Source organism: Passer domesticus, chromosome 14 (genome assembly GCF_036417665.1).
Source record: "Passer domesticus isolate bPasDom1 chromosome 14, bPasDom1.hap1, whole genome shotgun sequence".
Lineage (NCBI taxonomy): Eukaryota > Metazoa > Chordata > Aves > Passeriformes > Passeridae > Passer > Passer domesticus.
The window spans coordinates 11,358,039-11,382,916 of NC_087487.1; the positions used below are offsets into that span (position 1 = coordinate 11,358,039).

The 24,878-nt window shown below is 39.2% G+C and overlaps 1 protein-coding gene across 8 annotated transcripts in view; it reads left to right on the top strand.

Annotated features, from left to right (window-relative positions):
• Nucleotides 1-24,878, top strand: part of ADAMTSL3 (ADAMTS like 3) — a 173,181-nt gene that overhangs the window by 98,018 nt on the left and 50,285 nt on the right. For all 8 annotated transcript variants that reach the window (XM_064389066.1, XM_064389074.1, XM_064389073.1 and 5 more), the window contains 6 exons: nucleotides 2,717-2,843; nucleotides 10,647-10,721; nucleotides 15,933-16,090; nucleotides 17,046-17,157; nucleotides 19,805-19,943; nucleotides 21,473-21,523. In XM_064389066.1, coding sequence (XP_064245136.1) covers nucleotides 2,717-2,843; nucleotides 10,647-10,721; nucleotides 15,933-16,090; nucleotides 17,046-17,157; nucleotides 19,805-19,943; nucleotides 21,473-21,523 — 662 coding nt within the window. The remainder of the gene's footprint in view (nucleotides 1-2,716; nucleotides 2,844-10,646; nucleotides 10,722-15,932; nucleotides 16,091-17,045; nucleotides 17,158-19,804; nucleotides 19,944-21,472; nucleotides 21,524-24,878) is intronic.

Below are 24,878 nucleotides of genomic sequence, written 5' to 3' on the forward strand. Positions count from 1 at the left end.
TGTGTAATTTTTGTTACACCCAGTGGGAGTTTGTTTTCACAGAGGCTGTGTGGATGAGCCCAGTCTGGATGTTTGTTATTGTCCTGTTTTGCCCTAATGGGCTGGTCCTGCCCTGCTTGCTCAGTGCCCTCCTCCCACTAAAGACCTGCAGCATCTGTAGACTGTAAATATGCAAGAGTTTAAACTAAGGAAAACCGCACTTTTCCACACAGGGTATCACAATTTGCACCTTATTTTTCCCTTTGAAATTAATTGATGAGTGAATAAACAGGGTTTTTTTTAATATTTAGAAAAGGAGATTGCAGTATGAAATGGAGATGTGTTTGAGGCATCTGTGGAGAGATTACACTTGCAGTGATACAATTTACCTCCATGTTCTAGTAGTATCTTTATGTGAATAAGGGCAGGAGAATCAGGGGAGAGCAGTAACCACTTTAAAAGTCTTCCAAAGAGAAATATAGACTCTCTCAACCACTGGTATGGTCTCCATCACTGCACCATCTGCATACTTCACAAACTTTAGGAAATTAATTCATGCAACATCTCTGTCACCTGGATATCTGCAGTTATATCTCTCCCATGGATTGGAATGGAAAAGCACAGGAGTTTTCAAAGGTCAGAAAAGAAAGTCTGTTGTGGAGCTGGGAACTGAAAGAGTTGTAAATGCTGAGGCAAATGTGTCTGTCAAACACATTATTATTATTATTATTATGTCCCATGAAATTTTGTCTGCTTTCTGATTCACAGAGTGGCCCAGTCAGTTTCTGTTTCTTAAATGATGTTTTCATTAATCCCTCAATATTAATTGTTTATAAAGTGTGAAGATAGACTTGTTTATAATCATTTGTTTGCAACCTTTTTATGTTTTTCTGTGTGTCAGTAATGAACCCAGAGCTAATGCTAAAGAAAATTTCAAGTGCAAATACTTTAATCTGTAATCCATACTTAAATTACAGTACAGTGTTCCCACATGCCTTCTGTGTGGTAAATAAGCACCTGATGGTCTGAGTTCACACATGTGTACATTTGCTTTATTTTTACAACTAAGATTTTGTTAAAACAGAAATTATTTACTGTTAGTGTTAAGTGGCTTGTTTATTTTTAACATTAATTCCTTGCTGGGCTAGAATTAAGGCCCCCTTCAATTGCAGGAATAAAATAATTTCCTGCTGCTGAGGTAGGTTTCTCTTGTGAATCTGAAGCCCTTAGGGAGGAGATGCCTTCCCTGCAGGTCCCTCAAGTGAAGGATTGTGAACTGTCCCCATTAATGCCCTCCTCTAAAGGGAATTCAGGCTGTAGGGAATTGGGAAAATAAGGGAAAGGGGATGAAGGGAGAGGTGGGGCTGCTTTGTTTTCTTTTCCACAGCCATGTGAATCTTTGAGATTGCATTTCTCCGTGTTTGGCAGTGGATGTGTGTGATTTGTGTGTCTGTGTGTGTGTGTTGACTCAGACTGGAAGACCCAGCCCTGCCTCTTATGTGTGGACTGGATCCTCACCTCTCCAAGGGGGTCGTGTGTCAGCTCTGGCACAGCACAGACGCAGGATCTTGGCAGCTGAGCCTGCCCCTTCCAGGCATTTTTATATAGGAAGAGGTGTGTGCTGGCCAGTTTCAGAATTCTAGCACTGTTTTTAACTCTGAGTTTCCAGAGGGTTTTCTACCCATTTGTCAGTTTGAATCTTTGTTAAATATGTACACCCATGACAAATTAGCTGCCCTTCTCAGGGATATGTGAATGTAAGAGGCAGGTAGGCTGACTTGAGAAAACTTGAGGCTGGAGATCAGCTTTTTACCACATTGTTGAGTATTTGGTACTCCCTGAAAAACTCTTCTATGAAATGGTGAAGAGTAAGATAGATGAGGCCAAATATTTATCTTCCATTCATCAGGAAGCTGCTTTTAGTCAATTTTTGTCTATTCTTTGTCATTCCATTCTTACTCCCATCTTTCTTGTGGAGATGACTGATATGCAGAAAAAGAAAAACCTGGAAAAATGTTTTCATTATGATTTGGAGGGTTTTGAGTTGACAGGATTTTTTTTTTAAATTGCTTTTTGAATTTTTGGCAGTGTTTAAGTTTGGGTGTTTTTATAATAATCTTTGGAAATTTTTATAGAATGGGTCTTGTATTCATAAACCAGAAAAAATCCAAAGGTGAGAAATGAATCGTCCAAGTTTTTTAAAATCTGGTTAGCAAATGTGTATGTAATTGACACTGATGTTAATGGCAAATAGATCTACACAAGTGCCAGCTAAATTCTGAATGGCCAAGACACTAGAATGTTAGCACTGCCCTCAACTCTGTGTCTGTGAAGCTGAGGGATGAGTGCCCTTTAAATTTTTAACTTGAGTTATTTAATTGCATTTATCCTTTCTCAGACATAATTGAACAGGTGATGAAAACCAAATTGTAAATAACATAGTTATGCCTTGTGTTGGAAAGAATAATGCTCAATGGTATTCATTCACATAAGTAGTGGGAAATGGATTCATGTATTTCCTATGCTTGAATAGCTTCATATATCAGTTGTTGTGGTTCATCATTAAAATCATGGAAATGACAGCATGCTTTTAAAATCCTAAATGGCAAGATATGCTTTGATAGAATGAGGCCAACTCATAAAATCAAAAGGATAACATAATAAATAAAATTCCAGAAACCTGAGCATGTCTACTACAGCTTTGCCCTCCTTCTGACTGTGGTGTTGATGTTGGCAGGCAGTGGGCTGTGATCGACAACTTGGGAGCAATGCCAAGGAAGACAACTGTGGAATCTGTGCAGGAGATGGCTCAACATGCAGGCTTGTGAGGGGACAAGCTAAGGCACATGTCTCACCAGAAAAAAGTAGGTTGCAAATTGATCCTATGGTCATTTATCCTCCACTGTGTTTTCTGCTTGTGTATTAGCATGCATATTGCAGTGACCTTTTAGCCATAGACTTGTTTGCACTTTTACAAAGCTACTTATTCTGAAGTCTGTGCTAGATTAGTCTAGTGAAATTCCGTGAGGGATACCACACATTAGGGTATAGCTAGGAAAGAATTTGAGATATGCATTTTTTTTAATAGAGCTACTCAATTCATTCTATCAGGAATAACCATCAAGATGCACATCTTACTTTAGAGGGTATCCTCATGTTGCAGTATATGTGAGGCTGCAGCACTGTTGTTAATCCATGGAAACATCTTATAGATGGTTTTATGGAAATATGGAAATAGCGGCCTGTGCTTATAAGTACCTGGTTTTCAAATTAACTTTGATTTTCTTTTTTCTTTTTTCTTTTCTTTTTTTTCTTTTGTGGTGTCTGATAAAGCTGAACTTCAGGGGCAAGTTACTACTTGTATGGTAGAAAAAGCACAAAGTGAAAGAGACTAATACTTCCATCTCTTTTTTGTGTGTTTGGCTCAAATGCCACCATTCTTTCTCAAAATAATTAACATCATACTGGGAGTAACTCCGTAGGTCTCAGTAATATCAAAAATATAAAAGAGGAAGGGTATTGGAATTAGACCCTTTACTGGAGTCTGAAGACTCTGGCTATTTTGATATGCAGGCAAAGTTTTCCAAACAAAGACTCCCCTCTGCCACTGGTGCTCTCCACCTTCACAGATGATGCTCCCTGGAATCTCACAGCACACATCCCATGTGTTTATTATATGAATAGTTGCCTCACATAATTTTTTCTTTTTCTGAACTCACATTGTGTATTTGTCACATGGAGATGGGGCCTTTGGGGTTGATTACCTCCCTGCAAAGTCACCAGATAGAAGGGTGCTCTTAAAATCAGTCCTCAAAGTTCAAATGCAACCAGCTTTTCTTTTTAATGGATGAAGCCCCTGCCTCTGACAGCTGCCTATATTTTAATATTGTGTTTAAGCCTGCAAAGATTTCACTTCTGCACTGATTTTGAAAGAGCTTTGTATATTGAATCATGCTAAAATATTATTGCAGTACATATAACTATTTCCATGGGTTTTTTAATGCCACTGTTTGCAGTATGCTTCAGTTTGGGTCTAACTTGGAGCAGTTTGTTTGTTGTCTCAATGCTCATTGCTTTACAGTGTGGTGTTTGTACTGCCCTGCAGGGGTGTTGGGTACCACTGTGCAAGAGCATAATTCTGTGGTATTGTGGCTCAGGTAAGAGCTGACATCACTTGGTGGAAGGTGTCCCATTGCCTTGAAGGTTCTGCAGAATGCCCATGGTTCATTGTTTCCTCTGTCATAACTCAGTGTCTCTTTAAGAGTCTTTTAGAATTAAAGACCAAGAATGACTATTCTGAGCAAAGATGTCAGTTTTGCCAAGTTTTGGGTTTATCTTGCACTGCAGTAGGCTGGATGATATGAATGAATTACCACTGGCATAAGCAAAGCAGTACACATGCTACTAAATTCAGAACTTGATGTTTTTCTTGGTTATTGTGATGGTGCCAAAATATATTTTTGGTCAAGTTGTTCAGCACTATGCAATGAGTTCCATATAATCATCCTGTGTGTGAATGAAATGTGGAAATAAAGCCATCCTTTCTTTGTGGTAAAATATCAGTGAAGGGAGGCACATTATCTTCCAAAGAGTCATTTGGAAGCTTTCAGAACTAGTGTTGAGAAAATATCGACACATGACAGAAATGTATTTAAGAGGGAGCTTAAGGCTGTGAGCAGGATGTAAATTTTACTGTTCAGTGAAGCAAATTAAAAAACTGGAAGGAAAGCAAGAGCCAAAGATTTTAGTATAAAAAAGAGGCATAAGGGAAAATAAAGTGCTTGGTTATCTTAGCCCTTATTTTAAAACAAAGAAATTTAGGCATTGATAGCAAATGATTTCTCATGAAGGACTAATTTGTTTTATTATCTTTTTTATATGTTTTTACATTAAATTAATGTCTTTGATCAGAAAGTTAAACAGCAGTGAAAGGGAGCTTACTGCTTTGCAAATATGAAAGGAACAATTATTTCAAAAGTTTATTTTTTCCACTAACACTTAATTGCCTTTGAAAGACAAAGTAAGTTAAACTTCTGTCAGCAAGCCAGATTCTAACATTCTGGTAAAATGATTAAAGGTTTGACTAACGATATTCAAACAAAAAGTGTAATAGGTTGTAAAATGTACCATCCCACTGGGAAATGAGATATCATGGGCCTGAAGTTTCTAGTACTAAATGCATGGAACTCCCATTAACTCTACTGCACTTTGTGCACATGGAAAAATTGTAGGATTGGGCCCTCATATCTCCTTTCTGCACCATTGTTGGCCGGAAATTGTAGAAAAATGTTCTGGTTCTGATACCAACAAAGAAGACAAGATGCTGGTTCAGTGGCGGGTGAAGTTGAAGGCATGGACTTGTCCCAGTCTGGTTTTATTTGATTCCCAAACTGCAAGATACTTGCAAGTTTTGCCTTTTGTAGTGTTTTCCTAAAGAGCTTCTTATAAAAGCTTTCACTGGTGATGGCTTTGTAACTGTCTGAATTTCCTTTCCATGTGCTTTCTTTCCTATGGCACTTGTGTAATATACCATTGGTCACTTCTTCTCACATGATGCATGCCATCATCCCCAAGCATGCTTAACCAAAAACCTAATTTCACTTTGGTCATTTATCTAAACAGAGGTTTTGGCACAGCTCCCTCTTCTGTGTCATCAGCCAGCTCAACTTTGTGACAACTTCTTGCCTCACATTTTTTCCCTCTTTGAAATAAATATACATGGAGCTAGCAACTGCAATTGTCAAGGTTGCCTGATACTTCATTTTATATGAAGGATTGTTTGCCAAAATTACACAGTTGTGTCAGTAACTTCTCATGCCAGGTGCTATGTGTTTTGGAGAAAATTCAGCCAAAACAGCTCAGCATATTCCAAGGACAGAGAGGAGAAAAACATGTTGTTTCCCACTGTCAAAACATTCTTGAAACCTTTTATTTAATATGTCTTAAAATCCCCCAATTGTTGGACTTGATCACAGATCAGGGATTTGAAATTTGGCAGGCAATGATCTTCTGGTCATGGATAAGTCTTTTGCAATGTCTGTGAACATCAACACATATTTTACTACAACCTTTACAAAAATCCCCAACCTTTTCCTTCAGTTTCAGTGGAATCTTCTTGGATGTTAACAGCTGAAATTTCTGAAAACTTATCCTTTTAAGTGTTCTCTAGCTTGTTACAAGTTCTGACTGCAAACAGATTACATGCATGTAGCCTCCTTAGAATACATTAACATGTTGCTCTTCCAGAAATAAGCCATTAAATTTTTTCCTTGAGGTTGCTCTTTCTTTCTGCTTTACTGCAGTGTGGACCAGGTGCCATTGGATGGACTCTGTGATGCCTCCTACCTCACATTCAGGCATTCAGAAGAGATTTTGTGGAGAGTTTCCAATCTCCTGAGCTTCAGACTTATGACAGGGAGTGATGAGATCACATGAGGAGAGGGAAAGATGAGATGAGCTGAACAGAAAAATTTGCCATTAGTTCATGCAGTGAAGGAAAGGCAGATGTGAGAAGGTGGGTGGAGGTTGTGGGACTGGCTGTACAGACACACTGAGTCAAGGAAAGAGGAAGAGAAGACTGAGATTAGATAAGGAATCTGGGTGGGAGATGGAGTCAAAAACACTTGGAGAGGAAGGGGAAAAATCAACTATCTGTAGAGCCAGAGGAGGGAATTGGGACTGGTTTGGCAGGAAAACTGTGTGTGAGGAGGAATAGAATGCCAATGCATTAGTGTTCCAGTATGGATAAGGAACATGTTTTTGAAGAAAATTTCATCATAGCCCTAATATACTGTTCATCAGTTCACATCACAGAGTGGTCTTGCAGAGCATAAATTGGAATTTTTTTGATGAAGCTAAACCAGATGATGTGTCCCAGAAAAGCACCTGATGTTCTCCAGCAGCTATAGGACATCCAGTCCATGGAATCAGACTAGAATTAGTCCCAACGAGGCACCTGCCATTTTGTAGTGTGGATGCTGAGTCTTCAGCACCAACTGGTTCAGTCTAGACATCCCTTTATTTTGATTGGTTTACCTGGGGCTGTTATGGGTAGTATGAAGCTTCTTTCTGTACTTTCATGGTTTCTTTTGTCTTGAAGAAATTTCTTTGTAAGAACATTGGCTATTTTATGACTCATTTTGCACTGCATTTCTATAAGATCCATTCTCTTCAGGGGCTGTTTACTGCATGTCTTTTATGTTTTCTCCAGTGCATGTATTTGGGTTTGCTTTCATTAGGCAGGTCAGCACAAAGCCCAGCATCAGTGCCTTCTGAAATTTTGCCTGATGCCAGAGTGGATGAGGGAAGCCACTGCAATAAGGTTCCAAATATTTTGAGATTTTTAGTTCCTGTGTACTGTAGTTGTTCCTGGGTTACTGTTTGTATTTTGAGGGCACAAAGGTCTTCAATCAGAACCAGGGAACCAGCAAATAAGTTCTGAACAAATACATAGAAAGAAACACTTTTTATAGACCTGAAATAAACCTCTGGCCTGCTATAAGAGGAGAGAGGGAAAAATCCCAACTGGCCCATATGTGAAACAGTAAATGGGTCCACCATGGCCCACATGGAAAAATAAATAAAACCTGCTGAATTGGATTGAGTTTAGGAATGTGCCTCCTTTATTTTGATCCTGGGGATTAGCTCCCAGTCTTACCATAGCAGGGAGTCTGATCTTGCTCTCATTGAGATCCAAAATTTAAATCCACATTAACACCATAGAAACAGGATCAAACCTTGACATCTAAAGTAAAAGTAATCTGGGAGCTTAATCAGCAAGTGCTGTGTTGTGTGCACACATTTCCTGAGAGAGTCTCTGGGTGAGAGTGGAGGGAGATGACTCCACGTGCAGCTGGGAGCCCCTGTCCTGAAAGCAGTGCTAGAATAGAGGGACAATATCTCACCAGTTTCTCAGTTTTTAAGGTGAGCCCCAATCTGAGCTCAGATGTTAGAGTCTAGTGTTTCTGCATGTTCCAAATGAATTTGGCCTAATTTGTTTTCATCTTTAGACAAAGGTCAGCAATTAACTTTCAAAGAAATACTGTAAGGGGAGAAAAAAGAGGTAATTGAAAATTCTCGGTATGGATTTCAGGGTAGCAATTTCCCCTTATGTTTTTGTAAGAGTTCACTGCTTTTAGCAGTGTGGACCCTACTGATTTAATGGGAAATGTACGGCATAACCATTTTGAGTGGGTTTACAGAGCCTTGTGTTTCTTTAAGAATATGAATTACATTCAACTGAGAACCAGAGACCTTTGGAATATATAGTTATGGAGCCAGACCTGGACAACCTTAACTATTGTTTCAAAGCTGTCCCTAGGAGAAGGAGGAGTCCCTTATGGTCGGTTCTGTCCCATTTCTTCCAAACCCTCATCTCTGTTCAGAAGTCCAAAAATCTCACATTTATTTTTTCCTGTAATTTACTTCATCTCAAGGAAAGACTGCCCTAGGTCATAATTATCTCAGTCAGGTTACAAAAATCTCCTGCTGTCAGACTTCTTGACAGGTCTGTGGGCTGCAGAGGTTGCCTGCTGCTGCGGCGGCGAGCTTAGTCATCCCTAATGCAAATAAAACACTTTCTGGTAATATTGTCTCTGCCGCAGAGAAACACCAAATTTAGCACCCCCATGAGACTTTTGGACCATATCAGAGAGTGCTTCGGTGAGGGTGGAATGTCTGTAGTACTGCTAAAGGAATGTGAGGCATCCTGAGAAGGGATCTGCAGGGTCTGCCGGGGCCAGCGGAGCTGCCTGTGGGGAGGTGCAGGAAGCTCAGCAGATCGACCCTGTTGTTCTCCAGAGGAGCAGGGCTGCACATGTGTGCACATCTGCAAACCCAGGCTGTGTCTGTGCAGCACGGGCTGCCCTCGGTTCCACTTCAGAGCAGCAGGTCCTGCGTTCTGAGCTGGTCATCGTCTGACTTTCATTGGAGGTTTTGTGCTGTGACTGATCGTTGGTTGTTATCAGGATGGGGCTCAATTCCCGACCAAGTAAGGGCAGATGGGCCCCTCAAACCTCAAACCTGCTTTCTCTCAAGTACTGTCGAGCACATGTGAATTCAGTAGTTATTTCCTTACTTTAAAGATATACACACCCACTACCTCCTGGCTATCTTTAGCAATTCCTCTGATGAAAAACCAAGATGCAAAACGATATTAAGTGGTTCAGTAGTTAATGTTTTTTCCAGAACTCCTTAGTTGTATTATTGTTTTACTGTAGTGTTTTTCACTCTGGTGGAATACACAAGAATGAAATTAATAAAGCTCATATTTTATTACATCCAAAATAAATTGTTATATTTAAATGTCCTTCCTAGAAATTGACGATATAAAAACTGTAACATAAGAAGGTGTTTATTTCAGAAAAAATAATTGCAGTATTTGCTTGAAGTATTCTGAACATTTGGCAGGAAATCATACTTATGCTAAGAAGATGTAAACCAGAAGCTGATAATTCAGCATCTACTATAAAGGGGTCCGGTTTAAAGTGGAAAGAAACCTTTTTAACCTATTTTTTGAGTTAAAACTAAACTCAACTATTCTTCCTCTAAATATTTTATGGGAAATTCTGGAGCCAGTGTATCACTGACTTTCAACACACATTACTTTTTGAATCTGCAAAAAGGAACTTCCTCTGCACCAGCCACTGAACTTGCATTAGTTTCATCACCAAACAGAGCATCTTGTGCAGGCTGCAGCTGCAGAGGGCAAGTGTGGCTGGGCTGCCTTGCAGAAGATACACGGTTGGGCCATGATGGAAATGGGTGACAGCTGCTCGCATGATTCTCTCTCCCTTTTGTGGCTATCCCTGTGGTTATCCCTTTTCTGAGAGCACTGCTTTTGTTGGCATGAGGGTCTCTAGCCTGTTGATTTGACTGGTAACTCAGTTTGCTCGGGCAAATCACAGATTTCCTACACTTGAAATGAGAAGTAATAACTTTCTGCCTTTGTAAAATGCACTGAAGTAAGTGCATTGCACATTTATATATGAAGAGGCCTTTCAGGCAGCCAAAAGCTGTTTTGTATTGATATGTCCTGTTGGGGGCTGGTTTGGTTTATAGTTAATTTTAAATTGAGCCTCTTACTGGAAGAAATGATCTTATATGGTAAGTTAGATGCAGACACCGTTATAACATATACCTTATAGCTATTATATATTTTCTCTTAACTGGTCTGTAATTGGTTAAGGGTTAGTGTTAAGTAGATGCTTTATTTCCTGTAAGTCCTGCCACTTATTAAAGTTGTGACCTGCAGCAGGAAATGAGGTGTGGGCAAAATGAGACTGAACAGCTGCAGATTTTTGTAAGGGGGAAGGACTACTTAGCAGATTCCTTATGTCAATTCAGTGATTAGAAAATAAAACTAGGACAACAGAGTATAAATATGTTCCTAATACACTACTGACATTTCAGTTGTGATTGTTAATAGCAAATTATTTTCCAAGAGAAAGCAAGATTTACAAGTCCATTTGTAGGTCTTAATAGTTGTATGACATAGCAAACAGACTCAGTACACTGTACTTAATAAAATAGCATATTATTTTTAATAGAAAAGTTGTGAAAGCTGTGAAATATTTTCTTAGACACGTTTGACGGTTTTCAGTCTAATTATGTGATGTACAAATTCCCTGATGAAAGATAATTTCTAAACCAGTTCTTTAATATTTTAGGGGAAGAAACTGTGATTGCTGTACCACATGGGAGTCGCAGTGTGAGAATTACCCTGAAAGGACCAGCACACCTTGGTATGACTGAGCTGTTTTATGTATTTATACATAGGCAGAAGATAAAAACAAAACCTTGTATCTGAACTCATCCAAACTTTGGAAAATATGGGTAAGATCATGACCTCGATACCTTGATTCCTCTTCCCATCTTTGATATCCAGCCGGGAGATACTCCTAGAGAGCAATGGAAAGTTTACTTGGTAAAAGGAAATATACTATATAGTGGTGGTTTCTATTCCTCCCATTTAAACCAATGTAAGGCATCTCAAATACAGTACACTCTTAAACAACACACCAAAAACCCCAAACTTCCAGAGGATTATGTGTGGAATCAACAACTCTTGCATAACTCAGCACCAGATTTCTGTTGAAGCCTCTGACAAGTGATCTAGGAATAAATGAAGTGGGGTGAACCACTACAGAAGTCCTGCTTCCATGTCATTGCATAGTCATTTTAGTCATTGCGTACCACCAATGAGAAGCAGTTCATTATACTGTAAGACAGTTGTTTTCCAATATTTTTTATAAGGCTGATAGCAGTATTTATGGCAATTTCCTTGTTCATAGACCTAGTTTGCCTAGAGAATTGATGGTTTCAATGGTAAGTGGTGCTGTCACATCAAGCAATGAGATAAACTATTCATTTAACTTTGAATAATTTTTTATTTCTAGAAGTGGCAGATATAGTCTGGATCATAGAAATAAAAATAACTTAAGCTCTGAGATATGTAAACAGAAGTAAGAAATGTGTTTTATTTGAAAATTTCTCATCAGTTTGTTTGCTTTCAAAAATATATTGTCACATCCTTCCAAAGAAAAAAACTGAAATCAAACTCCCTCTTCAGAACAGCTCCAGAGTGACAATAACTTCTAGATATACTACTTACATAAAAAAACTACAAAGCTGAATTTATATTGAAATAAATAATATTCCTTTAAAACTGTTGAGGGGATGTGTGAAGGAGTGATCCTGATCAGTTCAGGTCAGGACTCTTGGACTTTCTTAAGTAGTTCTGCAGAAGGAAGTTGTTGTTTCAGCTTTGTATGAGGAAAAAGTACTAGATTGAATGGCTCTTGGGGGATTTCTGGAAAGCTCCTGAGGAATGCAGCAGCAACTCAGTAACTGAGTACAGAGTGCTCCTGGCTTCCTACCCAGGGTGGTTCTGTAAAGAAGCTGTGGCTTGGCATCACCTTTGTTAGTTCACTCTAGCTGGACAGGAATTGTGAAATGTTCCTTTAACCACTTCCACCAGCACATCTGTTTGCAAATCTGCAAGGATTCCGACATTTTTTACCTAAAGTTAAATTTGCAGAAGTAAAAAACAACTGAGAGCTGTTGTGGGGAGGGAGGTGGGAGTTGCTTCTGGCTTCATAGCCAGGTCTCCAACAGCTGATGCTCCAGAGCTGCTTCTCCACCTTCCCACTGTTCATGTTCCTGTTAGTCACTTAACAGAAGATACCAAATGATCCTTTGTTGCAACTCCATCAACTTCTGTGTGGGTGTGCTGGTATAATTAAAGCCAGAATTTAGAAAAAAATCACCTATTATTACAGGTTCCATTTGTCAGAGATGTTTTTCCTGGCTTCCAAGGAGTTGAATTTAACAGGTGAAGCAGGGACTACTTATTGTTAAAATTTTATACTGCCTCCTGTTGCCAGTATATATTTGTCCTTCAAGTAGAGTCAGCAGCAATAGCAAAAACTTGAAGAGCACTATGGAGTGTCTGGCACTTTTCCCTTTATCTTGTGTTCAGTGGGGCTTCATCCTGGGTTTATGATCTGGTCTTGTTCCAGGAAAGCACAGCTGCTGGACTAATCAAAAATGGAAATGTGGTTGGAGATGTAGCACATAACAGATTTGAAACAAATGCTCCGAGCATTGTTTTGCAACCTGCAGTTAGTGTTTGAGCAAGGACTGTGTTTCTTTGTAGCTGGTTAGAATAAGTACTTCGTTTGTGTCTCTGGGCACTTAAAGACAGGCAGCAGATTCATCAAGATGTTACTTTGTTTTTTTAACAAATATGGCCCCCCTGTACTTCTGCCTGCTATGGTTTGGTGAAAGATTTGGTGGAAAATAACCAAGTAATTAGCACAAAAATGGGTCTGAATAAAGTGTTTCATTGTGTTGGCTTTGTTTTTGATTTGGACTGTATCATGGCTTTTCTAGTAGTTGTTTTAAGAGCATTAGAATCAAAAGTAAGACTGAAAGTTCCCTGAAATTAATCCTCCAGCAGAAGAAACAGGAAAACCAGAAGCTAATATTTTTACAAGTGGCTAATGCTAGATAACTGAGTTCGTGAACTTAGGGAGGTTAAACATTACTGAAAGGAACTGAAATGTTTTTCTTTTTGTCTTTTTTTTTCTCTCCTCAGTGATTTGCATCATGTGACAGCCTTTAGCTGTGGGTTTGTGCAGATGCTCAGAGGAGCAAGGTGTTGCTTTTGCTTACATTTTGAGAGGAATGTTTTGCATTGTGCTACCTACAAATGAATCACAGAAAAGAAGCAGCTTTAGGGCAGCACCATACTTGCTGTTTATTGCACTGGGAGCAGGAGCAGTTTCCCTGGGAACTCTTCCATGCATCTCTCTGCACAGGGAGGGACCTGCAGTGGGTTTTCTGTGCCTCACTGCCCTGCTCCTTCCTGCCACCAGGAGATTTGGGGGCTTCAGCTGTGGGGCTTCTGCCCACAGCTGGGCAAGGCATTGGCCATTTTTGTCAAGGTTGGGAAAAACTAAACACGGATTGTTGTAGGTCTTTGGCACTGGTGATTGTCCTGATAGGAATGGAAACAGGTGAGCACTCAAGAGAATTCCCTGTCCATGTGACTCTTCACATCTGGAGTCTCAAGGAATTGATTTAGGATGGGGAAGCTTACTGCTGAAGTCAAACTTCCCAGATCTTTAGTATACAGGACTCTGCAGAACAAAGAAACATTTGGTGAATTCTCTTCTTTAACCTTGTCATGAAACCAGCTGATCAAACCTGTGTTCTCAGTTACTTCTCTGAAATCAATAAATGAACAGTTTTATAGGGAGGAAATGCTCCCCAATAATCATCATTGTGTTATGTATGTGTTAAATACACCAAATGCTTGGTGTCACTCTGTTTTGGAAGCCTGTGCTGACAAGCACTACTAGGTAGTACTGAGCAGGAATGCATTGCACCAGAGGTTATCCTTTGTGCTGGGGAACAGCTCCTCGTGTCCCTGTGTGACACAGGGAAAATCTGAGCAGCTGTTCTGGGCTTCAGTGGTGTGACCTCCAGAGACACAGGTCCAGCTCCATGGCTGGACCTTGCAAATAAACACATGATTTGCATCCACATCTAGTGTACCTCTAATGTAAATATGTCAGCTCTCTGGGAGTTACTGTCTTGTTAGTTGCTGAACAATATTCTTGGTTTCTGCTTAGAAAAACATCAAAAACGTTTTTTTATTTTAAAAAATAGTAAAAAGATGGTCCAGAAATGCAGCTGAGGTCACCAGCTGCATCATCTTTTTGTACCAGCTGGAGACCTTGCCTTGTAATCTAAAATACTACTTCTAAAAGAGTCCTGTACTCCTGAGTACTCCTTACTGAATTTGAGTTGGAAGTAGTTAAGATTTTATTTTACTCTTATTTTTAAAAATGAGACAATAACAGGCACCATGCATTATTGCTTACTTTTAAGGAGCATTTGTGATCAAGAAGTTTGTGATTTAAGCATGGAGTTTGGGATCAAGGCTTGCAGAAGCTTCATCCAAGAATTCTGAGTTCCATATATTTTAAAGGGTTATTTTGTAATGCAGTCAGGAAAGGACACTTCCATAAAAGTGACAAACAGAAATATGTAGTAATCATCTAAATACTTGTTTTTTCTGGGATTAGTTTATATCTACTTGTTCCTAATGGGAATGTGCTGGACAGTGGGGCACACTGATCCCAGAGATTTATGTTTTCTCTTTGACAAAGTACATTTTATTTACCACTAGATTCATACCCTGTGTTAACATAAAGTCATTTCCTGGAAGCAAATCCTCCCTGCAACTTCCTTCCAGCCATGTATGTGATCTTTGTTATGAGCACAGTGGAACCTAATGCTTAGATGCTTGGGATAATGGTGGTATATTTTCAAGGAATTTAATCCATTCTATAATTTCTTTTTCTCTTTGTTGGGGTGCTCCAGAATGCACATTTGTTTAAAAAATATGAAGGAAGAAAACAGTTAATGATGGATTGCAGCATTCAGAGTATGTTTTCAGTGCAGGTAAAACCAGATGCTTTTAACCTAAATGGTCTACCCTGACTTAGGTAACTTTGTTTAAAGTACCAAAAAAGGCAAGGTAGTGGGAGAAAGAGGGTATTTATAGCTCATCAAAAGATTCCTTTTAGCTTGCCCTGAGCTCATCTGAGATTCATGTTTTTCTCATGCAGTGCTCTGGTAGATTGTAACCAGACCAGGGTATTTCAAGTCATGCATCTTGCTGTGCCTCTGTGCTCTACTGCACAGAGCCCAGAATTCTACCTTTGTTATGAATATCTTCCTTTAGCTTTGTCCACTTACAGTTCAGTCAGTTTTCTGGAAGTGATTTAATCTTAAAATGCTTCATCTGTCTTCGGGAGGTTGTGGGCTGTTAGTTTAATCTGTTTCCAAGGAGTGGAGAACAATTCAGAAAGGGTTTTCATCACCAGCTGTTCTGGGAAAGGGCCGTCCCCTGCAGCTGCCCACCTCCTGGCCCTGCTTTTTCCTCACTTGGGAAATACTCAAAGCTGAGTTAAGGATCTTGGTGCAGTGATTCAGGTATTGAGGTGAGTGTCAGGTGGGTTTGGCACTGCTCAGGCTTCTCTGGAGACTGATTGCTCAGATTGCTTGGCTTTTGAGTTCCATGGAAGTATGAGGTATTTTTCTCTATATTGATTCTGTCAATTCTGAGTTTCTTTCAGCTTTTCCTGCTCAAGCTATTGCTTATATCAAGTGTTACAGGGCACTTGGTGTAGGAAAAACTGTCTCAGAAGTGCTTCTGGTATGAAAGAATAGTGTGTTCAGACAGATATTCCTGTGTTGACTTGTCTTGCAATTATCTATCAGCCTATAATCTGAAGCAGTTAATATTCTCACAGATTCTCTGGGTGTGTTTTTACTGCACATATGCAGCTGGTACTTGCAAGACAAAGTTGTAAACATTACTTTCTGACTTTCTTGAAGACAAAAACCTGTTTAAGTTTACTAATTGCATGTTTCTTCTTTAGTTATAGAGTCAAAAACACTACAAGGAGAAAAGGGAGAGCACAGTTTCAATGCTCCTGGAACATTTGTCATTGAAAATACAACTGTTGAATTTCAGAAGAGCACAGACAGGGAAATCATAAAGATCCAGGGGCCTCTTGGAGCAGATTTCATTATCAAGGTGGGCTGTGTGAATGTACAAAATCTACAAAGTTATTGCAAGTACATGCAACACAGTGGTGGCTGTCCATCAGCTTGCAGCAATACAACAAAATATTTTAGCTTGCAAGTAAGAAATCCTAATTACACTCCAGAGATCATTTATGCCAAGAAAATCCAAACAAATTAAATGTTATGTCATTACTGTCTTTGTGGTACTTCCCACCACAGGATCTTTAATGGTAAAAATGGCCAGGATTTTTGTTTTCAGTACTGTTGGAAGAGTAACAGTGTGACCTTGTGCAGTGCTAATCCAATTGCAGACTGCCACCTACTGAACCTGAGCACTGCTTCCAGCAGCACCCTTCACTCTCCCTCAGACATTGCTAATCCAGCCACTGACCATTTCCAATCCTTTTAAATTGCTTTTCCATCCAGAGCACATACCAGTGCTTTGCAGCACACAGCAAGACATTTATAAGTAGGAGAATATCAGTATTTGACTGCCAAAGGAAGGCACTCATACAGTTTGCCACTGCAAGTGACAGAAGTTTCAGTATTATCAGACTGCCTGGCTTTACCTGTCACATTGTAGAAATAGAATTTCAGTAGTTTTCCTTTTGCATCTCCAGTATCATGTGCAGCTAGACTTGCCTGACAGTGTGCTGGATCACTTTTAGACTTCTTTCTGCAGCAAATTTCAAAATTTTTGTTAACAAAGACATAAACAAAAAGAATACAGTTAAGAACTTTGCTATTTGAGGATAATCAAATGGTCACATTAATGCCTTAAATAATTTGAAAAACAAAGAACATTCAAATTTTTGACTATTGGGAGCCTAAATTTAATGGCTTCTCTAGACTTTCTAGAAGTTTTTTGTCTGTCATCATCTTACTCTGCACTGCTGTTGTGTATGAACTCTGTTTTGAAATGCCATGAGCTGTGTACGTGTGGGTTGTAATGGAAATTTCTTCAGACCAGGTACTCTGGATCAAAAGAGAGTGTGGTTCAGTTCTTCTTCTATCAACCCATCAGTCATCAGTGGAGACAAACAGAGTTCTTCCCCTGCACAGTGACATGTGGAGGAGGTAAGTAATGCCAATTCTTCAGGAGTGATAACAGCTAAAGATTAAAATGACCTGATTTACAACCTTTGTTCTGCATTTTTAGTGATTAGATGTTTGTGTTTCTCTGCACACTGGTAATTCCTCAGCAAAATAAATGACAAAGCAGCAGCTAGGCTGCTAAATGTGGTATCAGCATAGAGGTTTTTACAGCATAGAGGTTTTTCCAGTTGTCACTGGAAGTTATGTTTTTCCATAGCTGATGTTCATTTGAGTAAGAACATTGACTAAGAAGTAAAAATACAACATTCAAAATGGAAATATGCAACTCATAGTGGATATATTTGGGGAAAGTAAGCAAAGAAATGTGAAGAGATTTTAAAATAAAAATAATCAAGAGGTGAAGAAGCATTTCTGGCCTCAGTATACATGAGGGAGAGTTTTAGAAGATGCAGTTGAGAAATTAGTTGTACAGAAAGCAGAATAAGTAAATAGATTTTAAGGTACATCTGCTATCAGTACCTTTGGCTGTCTGATTTTAGACATTTAGTCCTGGTGGCTAGAGCAGCACATATGGTATTGTAGCATCTACTCCTGGTTTAAGCACTGCAGCTTAAATGAAGTGTAGCTTCGTTCTGCTCATCCAGCCCAGCCCACTGCCTGTCATGTCTGGTTCTGCAAAAAAAGTGTGAGCTCATGGTAGGAGGAGTGTTTGACACAGCAGATAGCAGTTTCCCTTCAGCTAGCATTTCCCAGGTCACCTGGGAAACAGACCAGGATGCTGGTGATACTGATACAGGGATTTTCTGGAGAGTGCAAATGTGGTTTAAATAGTTACATGGGGCATGAATAAAGAGAGTGAGAGATGTTTAAAGTACAAGCAGAGTCTGGGGATCTTTTGAAGGGCCATCCATTTTGACATTTGCACCTCCCTGTGATCTGAAATGCAGACAATATATGTGTCTGATATGCAGTCCCACAGGAAACTACTGTATCTTACGAGATACTTGGCCTCATGAAGTGTGATCCTTGCTGGAGCTCTGAGTGGCAATGCATATCCTCTGATGATTCCATCACACTGTGTTTATAATTTTTTTTCCTTAACTTGTCTGACAAGGGAAGGAGTATAAAGCATCACAGTTACTTTTGAGAACTGCATGTAAACACTGGATAGCTCAAGGGACATATTTACCTTCAAAGGTATTGGCTCAAATCCAGCCTTATTCAGACTGCTGTTATGGCTTGAAAATTATAGCTACATGTCAATCTCTTTGAAACCATCCAGGGTGTTCAAAGCCCTGCTTTGTGGCTGCTTGCCTCTAATATAAAACTGGTACCTTTCTCAGAGGGGCTTGGCAGTCCTCAGGGAGGACAGGAACTGAAGAAGCACGAAAACTGAGCTGCTCAGTTGTGACAGTAGTAGTGTTAAGAATGGCATGCAAGGAAGTTGTATTGCAGCTGCCTGGCTTTAACCTGTTATCTTAGATTTATCTGGATTTAGTGTCCAGATTGTCTGTTTGGCATCTGGTACTGGCAGTAAAAGAAAAAGTTCATCACAACAGAGATTTGGAATTAGTGCATTGCCATTCCTCACTTGGATGCTGCTTCTGTCTTTAATTCTGTAATCTCCATGTGTTGGAAGGGGCATCTCAGAAAGCACAGTCAAGCTTGAATGAGCAAGACAGTTTAAAAATTGTTTCTCTTGTTTGCAAGTGACATTTCATCTGGGTCCTTTCAGTACTTACAAGAACTGAAACATAGATGCTGTGAGCACTGGAACTGCTTAGTTCTTTATGGTTATCACTCTCATGCATGATGACACTTTGGATCAGCCAAGAGACACACAACTGAAGCCACTGATATATGATACTTAGCATTTTCAGTAGGCACAAGGACTTGTGCTGTTAGTTTGTTGACTCAGTTTGATTTTAATTCTTGTGGTCTAAAACTTTTTTTCTTTGCACATACCAGAACATCCTCCTCTCCTCAATTTAAGTCCAAGTAAGCTTTTTTGAATGAGTCTCTTTTTCTTAGCCAAAAAATAACCTAGTGGTTTATAAAACTCAGATCCCTTCTTGCAACCAGTCTCCACACATATTTTATTATTTGTTTTTCACTGAGTAGTTAGTTCAAGTCTTCTTTTGTTGGCTCTTTGACTCGGAATGTTCTTGAATCTATTTCTTGGTTTTCTAAAGTTCCTTAACAATGTTTTTGGATCCCATCTTCAATTCCTCTGGCTTTCTGTCTCAAGTATTTATTTCTTTTAGCATGAATGACTGTTTAATATAGCTCTCCAACATACTGGTAACTCCTCCTTGGAGGAGGGCAGTTATACATTGTGGAACATGTGCTAGAGCCATATGGCTTCATAGTTTTGCTTTCTGACAGGTGAGCTGATGCAGTACAAGTATTCCTGCAATAGAAGGAAATATGTGTGCCTCTACTCTTAGAATATTAGTAAAATAAAGAGCTGGAAGCTCATTCAGTATTAAGACAGGTTAATATAATTGCTGTGCTGAATTGCATTAAATGAAGGTCTGGTTGTACATTTCCTTTTTCCTTCTTTAACAGTAAACCAAAAAAAGAGTAAGACAGAAAATTAATTCAATGGGGAGAAAAGGCTGTTTTACTTTTTCTCCATTAACAACATTTAACTTTGCTTCTGCCCTAGGTTATCAGCTCAATTCAGCTGAGTGCGTGGACATTCGTCTGAAGCGTGTTGTTCCTGACCACTACTGCCATTATCATCCAGAAAACAAGAAACCAAAGCCCAAGCTGAAAGAATGCAACATGGATCCCTGCCCTTCCAGGTCTGTATGGCAAATAAATTTGTGTGTGACACAGGCAGTTACTAAGGAAGGAGGAGTTGTATTTACTTAATTTCAATTCTTTTTATCCTTAAGGCTTAAATCTTGGTTGGTTATTGCATGTGTTAGAGGCTGATACCTCTGCCAGTAGATGTGTGGCACTTCTTCAGTGTTTGAGAATAGAAGATTTTGATTATACAGAGATACTGTAAATATCAGTTTGCTAAAGGGCTAGTTCTGCTTGGTCTATTGCTGAGTAGTACAGCAATAGTGTGAGGAGCTTGTGAGGCTGTGTGAGGAGGACAGAGGGTTTGGATTTATTGATGCTGCCATTCAGAACATCTCAACAGCCAGACAGCAGCTCCAGTCAGTGCAAGTTTTGCATGTGATATGACTTGGTTTATTCATTTGCCTACCATAAAAGTTTGGTTCTTTGCTGGTACTGTAGTGTTGACAATTTAATCATTGAAGCTTGAGTCTGTTTGTTTGGGTTTTTTTAAAACTAGGCATTAAAAAAATCATTCCAAGTAAATATCCTTTGGTACAAACACCACAGAATATTAGTGCCAAATTGTAAAGGCCATAGTACACATAAATTGTATTGAATTGCACTACAGTATTTCAAACTAACTTTTGGATTGTCTGGTGAGGTTTCCTGGCTGTGCTAAAGAATCTTAAAATAACATCACAGTATCAAGTCCCAGAACCTCACATTAATATGCCAGCTGGCTGAGCTAGAGTTATATGCAAGAAAAGGAAACACTCTCAATGGATTTCATTTCCTATAGCTAAACTGTCCATTTCCTTTCATTCCTGTTGAACATAATTGTTGATAGTGACCTCTAACAGTTATAGATGTGCAGACTTTCAAGATTTTTTCCTGGAGAGTTGATCACTGTATGAAGCAAAAAGACTGGGTGCCAAATGTTCCAAAGCTGGAATGGGAAAATTAGGGGAAAGAAAAAGTGTAATTATATTTTGCCTTGCAAATTTAGCTTATACAGCCAGGAAAAGGAAAGTACTACTGGATGTAATACCATATTTCCTAGCATTGGAAGTAAAGCTTTATGCCTGCTCTATGCTATGCAGTTCAAATAAACAGCTCTAGAAGGGTCCTAAGCAGCATTCAGAACCTGTCTAGAATGAATCCTGTGATGTATTTATTTCACTGACACTCATGTTCCTCAGCAGTCTTTGTTCAGATAGGAGTATGTGACTATTTTTTTGTTAATGAAGTAACACAGACCTGAAGGGTCACTGACAATAAATTTCTCTGCTGGAGGCTTGCTCATTTAATATTTTATGGTGGTATGAAATAGGGAAACTGTATGGTGAATAGTTCTTTATCCATGCAGAAAAGGTAAGATTATACAAGTCATAAGGTTCACCATAAAGCTCATGTGTAATGAATTAAGATTCCTGCATTTCACATTGGGAATTGCTTACTTCAAGCTTGATCACTTAAAAGTATGTACTTGATGTACAGTCTTGCGTATGAGAAATAATGATGCAATATTTATTTTTTTTGACAGTGATGGATTTAAAGAAATCATGCCCTATGATCACTTCCAGCCACTTCCTCGGTATGTATAACCAGGACAGCATATGTGTCAGCTTTAGCACAATTTCACTGCAAATATACTACTTTAATACTTAGATAATGGAACATATTTTGATTTTTTTTTTTTTTTCTGTACAGGAGGGTAAGTTTACTAGGGTCCTGTAAACATCTCTGAATCTTGTGATTTATTTTAGTGTGCTCTGGATGATTAGCTTAACAGTCAGAGGTTAATATGCTCTTCTTGAAAATACCAACGTGAAGTCTTTAAAATAAACAGCCTTCTCTGGCTGTAGTGCTGAGAAGATCATCATCTTTACACTGCATGTATGAATTCTTGTCTTGAAAGGTTTTTCTTTTGACAGTGTATGAGATTTTATAGAACAGACCTTGCTATGTACAGGATTCTGGAAATTGTTTTTCTATTGAGAGGTCTGGTCCTTCTCTTTAGATCTACAGTCTATTTACTGACATCAAAGATGACACATCACTTTCAAGATACCAAATTGTTGAAATATCTGGTTCCTTAAATGAGGGCATCAGAGAACAGTTTGTTACTTTTTTATTCTTTTTTATTCTTTTTTAACACCTGAATCAATTACAAAGATTTAAAACTTCTCAGGAGCCCTTAGATGTTTTATAAAGAATGTTAGGATTAAACAGTATTGAGTCACATTTGCTTTTAATGTAAAGAATAATTGTCGGTGAGTTAGTTGCATATTTATGTGAGTTGAACCTCTGCTTTATTAGGTCATGTAATGAATAATGTGTATTTTTCTAAAGAAGTAAAGATATGAAGTAATAAGAATGAAATCATAGACTTGCACAGCTTAGTGGAGCTACTGATTACAGCTGATATAAATGTCATAGTTTATTTCTGTAGCAATTTGTCCTTGTGGATCTGCTGTCCTGTGATGTACTTTGGTTTTCATGCATAGATGGAGACTTTTTTCCTCTATAGCTTTATCCTGTAGAGTCCTCTAATTATATCCTGTATCTTTCCCTTTCCATTTCTTCTGCCAATGCCTTTGTACTTCAGATCTCTCCTGGAACTCAGCTTAATGTATTTACAGGAGTATTTCATCTTCTGAACCACTTAGGGCTTGGAGACCACTTGGAAGAGAAATTTAATCCCCCTTTCTGTGCTTTACTGTGCTCAGCACGTTTGCATGACACTGTGGCGAGATAGATTATGTCTGTGATAAAGCTGTGGGCAGGATCTCTTATTTCAAACACTAAGAACTACAGACACAGTCCCACCTCATTTCAGCACCTCAGTGTGCTCTGTCAGAAAGCATCACGGTCTTCCTGGGTGATGCTTCAGAGGAAGGACTGTGAAATAGCAGGCAGCCAAGCAGGGCTCAGAGCTGGTGCCAGCAGGAAGGAGAGAGGAAATGGGCTGTATTGTACTGGGAGGGCTCGTAAGGAAACACCACAAAGACAAAGAAACACCTTTTCTTGCAGGAGTTGCTGAAAGAAAACAGCAGCTAAAAGTTTGTTTACCTGCGTGAGGAGATGACTCTGGTCCAGTGTGGATGCAAGTCTTGCTTCAGTGCAGCAGGATTGGTCTGTGCTGTTGCCTGGCAAGGAGCTGGAATGCATTACCCTGTGCTGGCTCTGCTTTCTTCTCTTTTTTTACCTGTTTCTTGCATGCTGACCCAGGATTGTTCTTGCAAAGTGGGCGAAAACCCAAAGTCCTGGGTACAGACTGGAGCAAAGCTGTGCAGACTGCTCACCTCCACCAGCAGCCCTCCATCACACCTCCTCCATAACACCAGGGCCATGTGGAGGCTGCCTGGCAGTCCTGAGGAGTGTACCACTGCTTTCCCATTCACACGAGGAAGTTGTGGGAAAGTCGTGGTGCACACCACAGGATCTTGAAAGAGTTCTCCTGTGGCTAGAGTTGTAAATGCCCCACTGAAATATTTTTACAGATGGAGAATTCTTTTGAAATAAATAGAAAAATTTCCCAGGATGAAAATTTTCTTTTAAAGCTTTTGGAATGCCTCCATTTATTTCAGACTTGTTGGACTGTTGAGGATCCCTTGACAGCTGTGGGTTCTGGAAAGTGTCTCCTTGACTGCTTGCCCAAGACCCCCCTTTTCCCCAGTAGCCATGGACCTCACTCCATCTTGAAAATTCTTGTGGGAGTATGGGATCTGGAGTGTGTTTGAAACTGATGAGATAAAGAAAAACAACTATAAAACTTCACGCTATAAACACTTGCAAGCCTTATATTACATACAGCACAGTGAGCCTTACATATGTAAATCCATGAGCTGCTAATTCATTAAATAGTTAATTGCTCTTTAGTTCCTGACTTTTGAAAGAAAATTAGTTAACACTGGCCATTCCTTTAAGTCAAAGAAGAGTATAACTCTTGCTCTTCAAATGCATTTTGTTATTGTGATATAACATCAGTATCTCAGCACACAGCTTTATTCAGAATGCTTTTGAGTGTATACTCCATGGTTGATGTCCCATGGCTTGCTCTGTGTTTCATACACATTCTTCTGTTGAGCTTAAACATGACTAATATGTTTTTGTAGGCAGCTTAATTAATTGCCTAAAATAGGAAGTGTCCTTGATTTACCTACTGCATCATAAAAATTAGATTGCTTAAATTTACTTTTGGTTTATTGCCTTTTGCTTCATTGAGTCTAATATTATGGCTTCCTTTATGACAGCCAAGTTGATTACTTTTGATTAATTGATTTTGGTGGGATATTGTAGTCCTTGCTGAGTCCATTGTTCAGAACAAATATAATAATTTTCATGATCCTTTCTGAGCCTCTGCAGTAACAGAGATAAGGTTTAACTAACAAAACATTGATGAACTTTAAGATGTTCTGCAGGACTCAATCATTTCCAAGGGCTTGGCTTTAATTGAGGAGGAACATGTAAAGAAAGCAAGAGAGAGGAGGTAAAGGGTGAGAAGGTATTGTGTGTGGGTCATTGGAACCTACAGACAAATATTTTGATAGAAGCTTTTTATGTCTAAATGTGACAGGAGCAGGACATTATTGAAGTTAGGTTTTTTTGAGAGGTAATTGTTTAAATGTGCATTCATGCTAAGAGGCAAATGAAACCGAGTTTGTAGCCTAAAAACCTCCATGTCATTCTCACTTCAGATGGTGCAACATTTTCCATCTTTATTGTAGTTAGGTCTAAGATTGTGAATAGATGTCCATTTTGGAGATATTGCTTCCCAGCAGATTGATTGTCATCTCTCTGTTGGAGGCTACTACCCCAGAGCTCTGCTGATTCACAGGCTTTTCTAATCCTAAATTTTCCTTAATTTGGGCATTGCCCTGCTGCAGGAGCAATCAGCTGAGTTAGCCAAAGCAACTGAGATGGAAGAGCAGCTGCCTTTTGCTTGA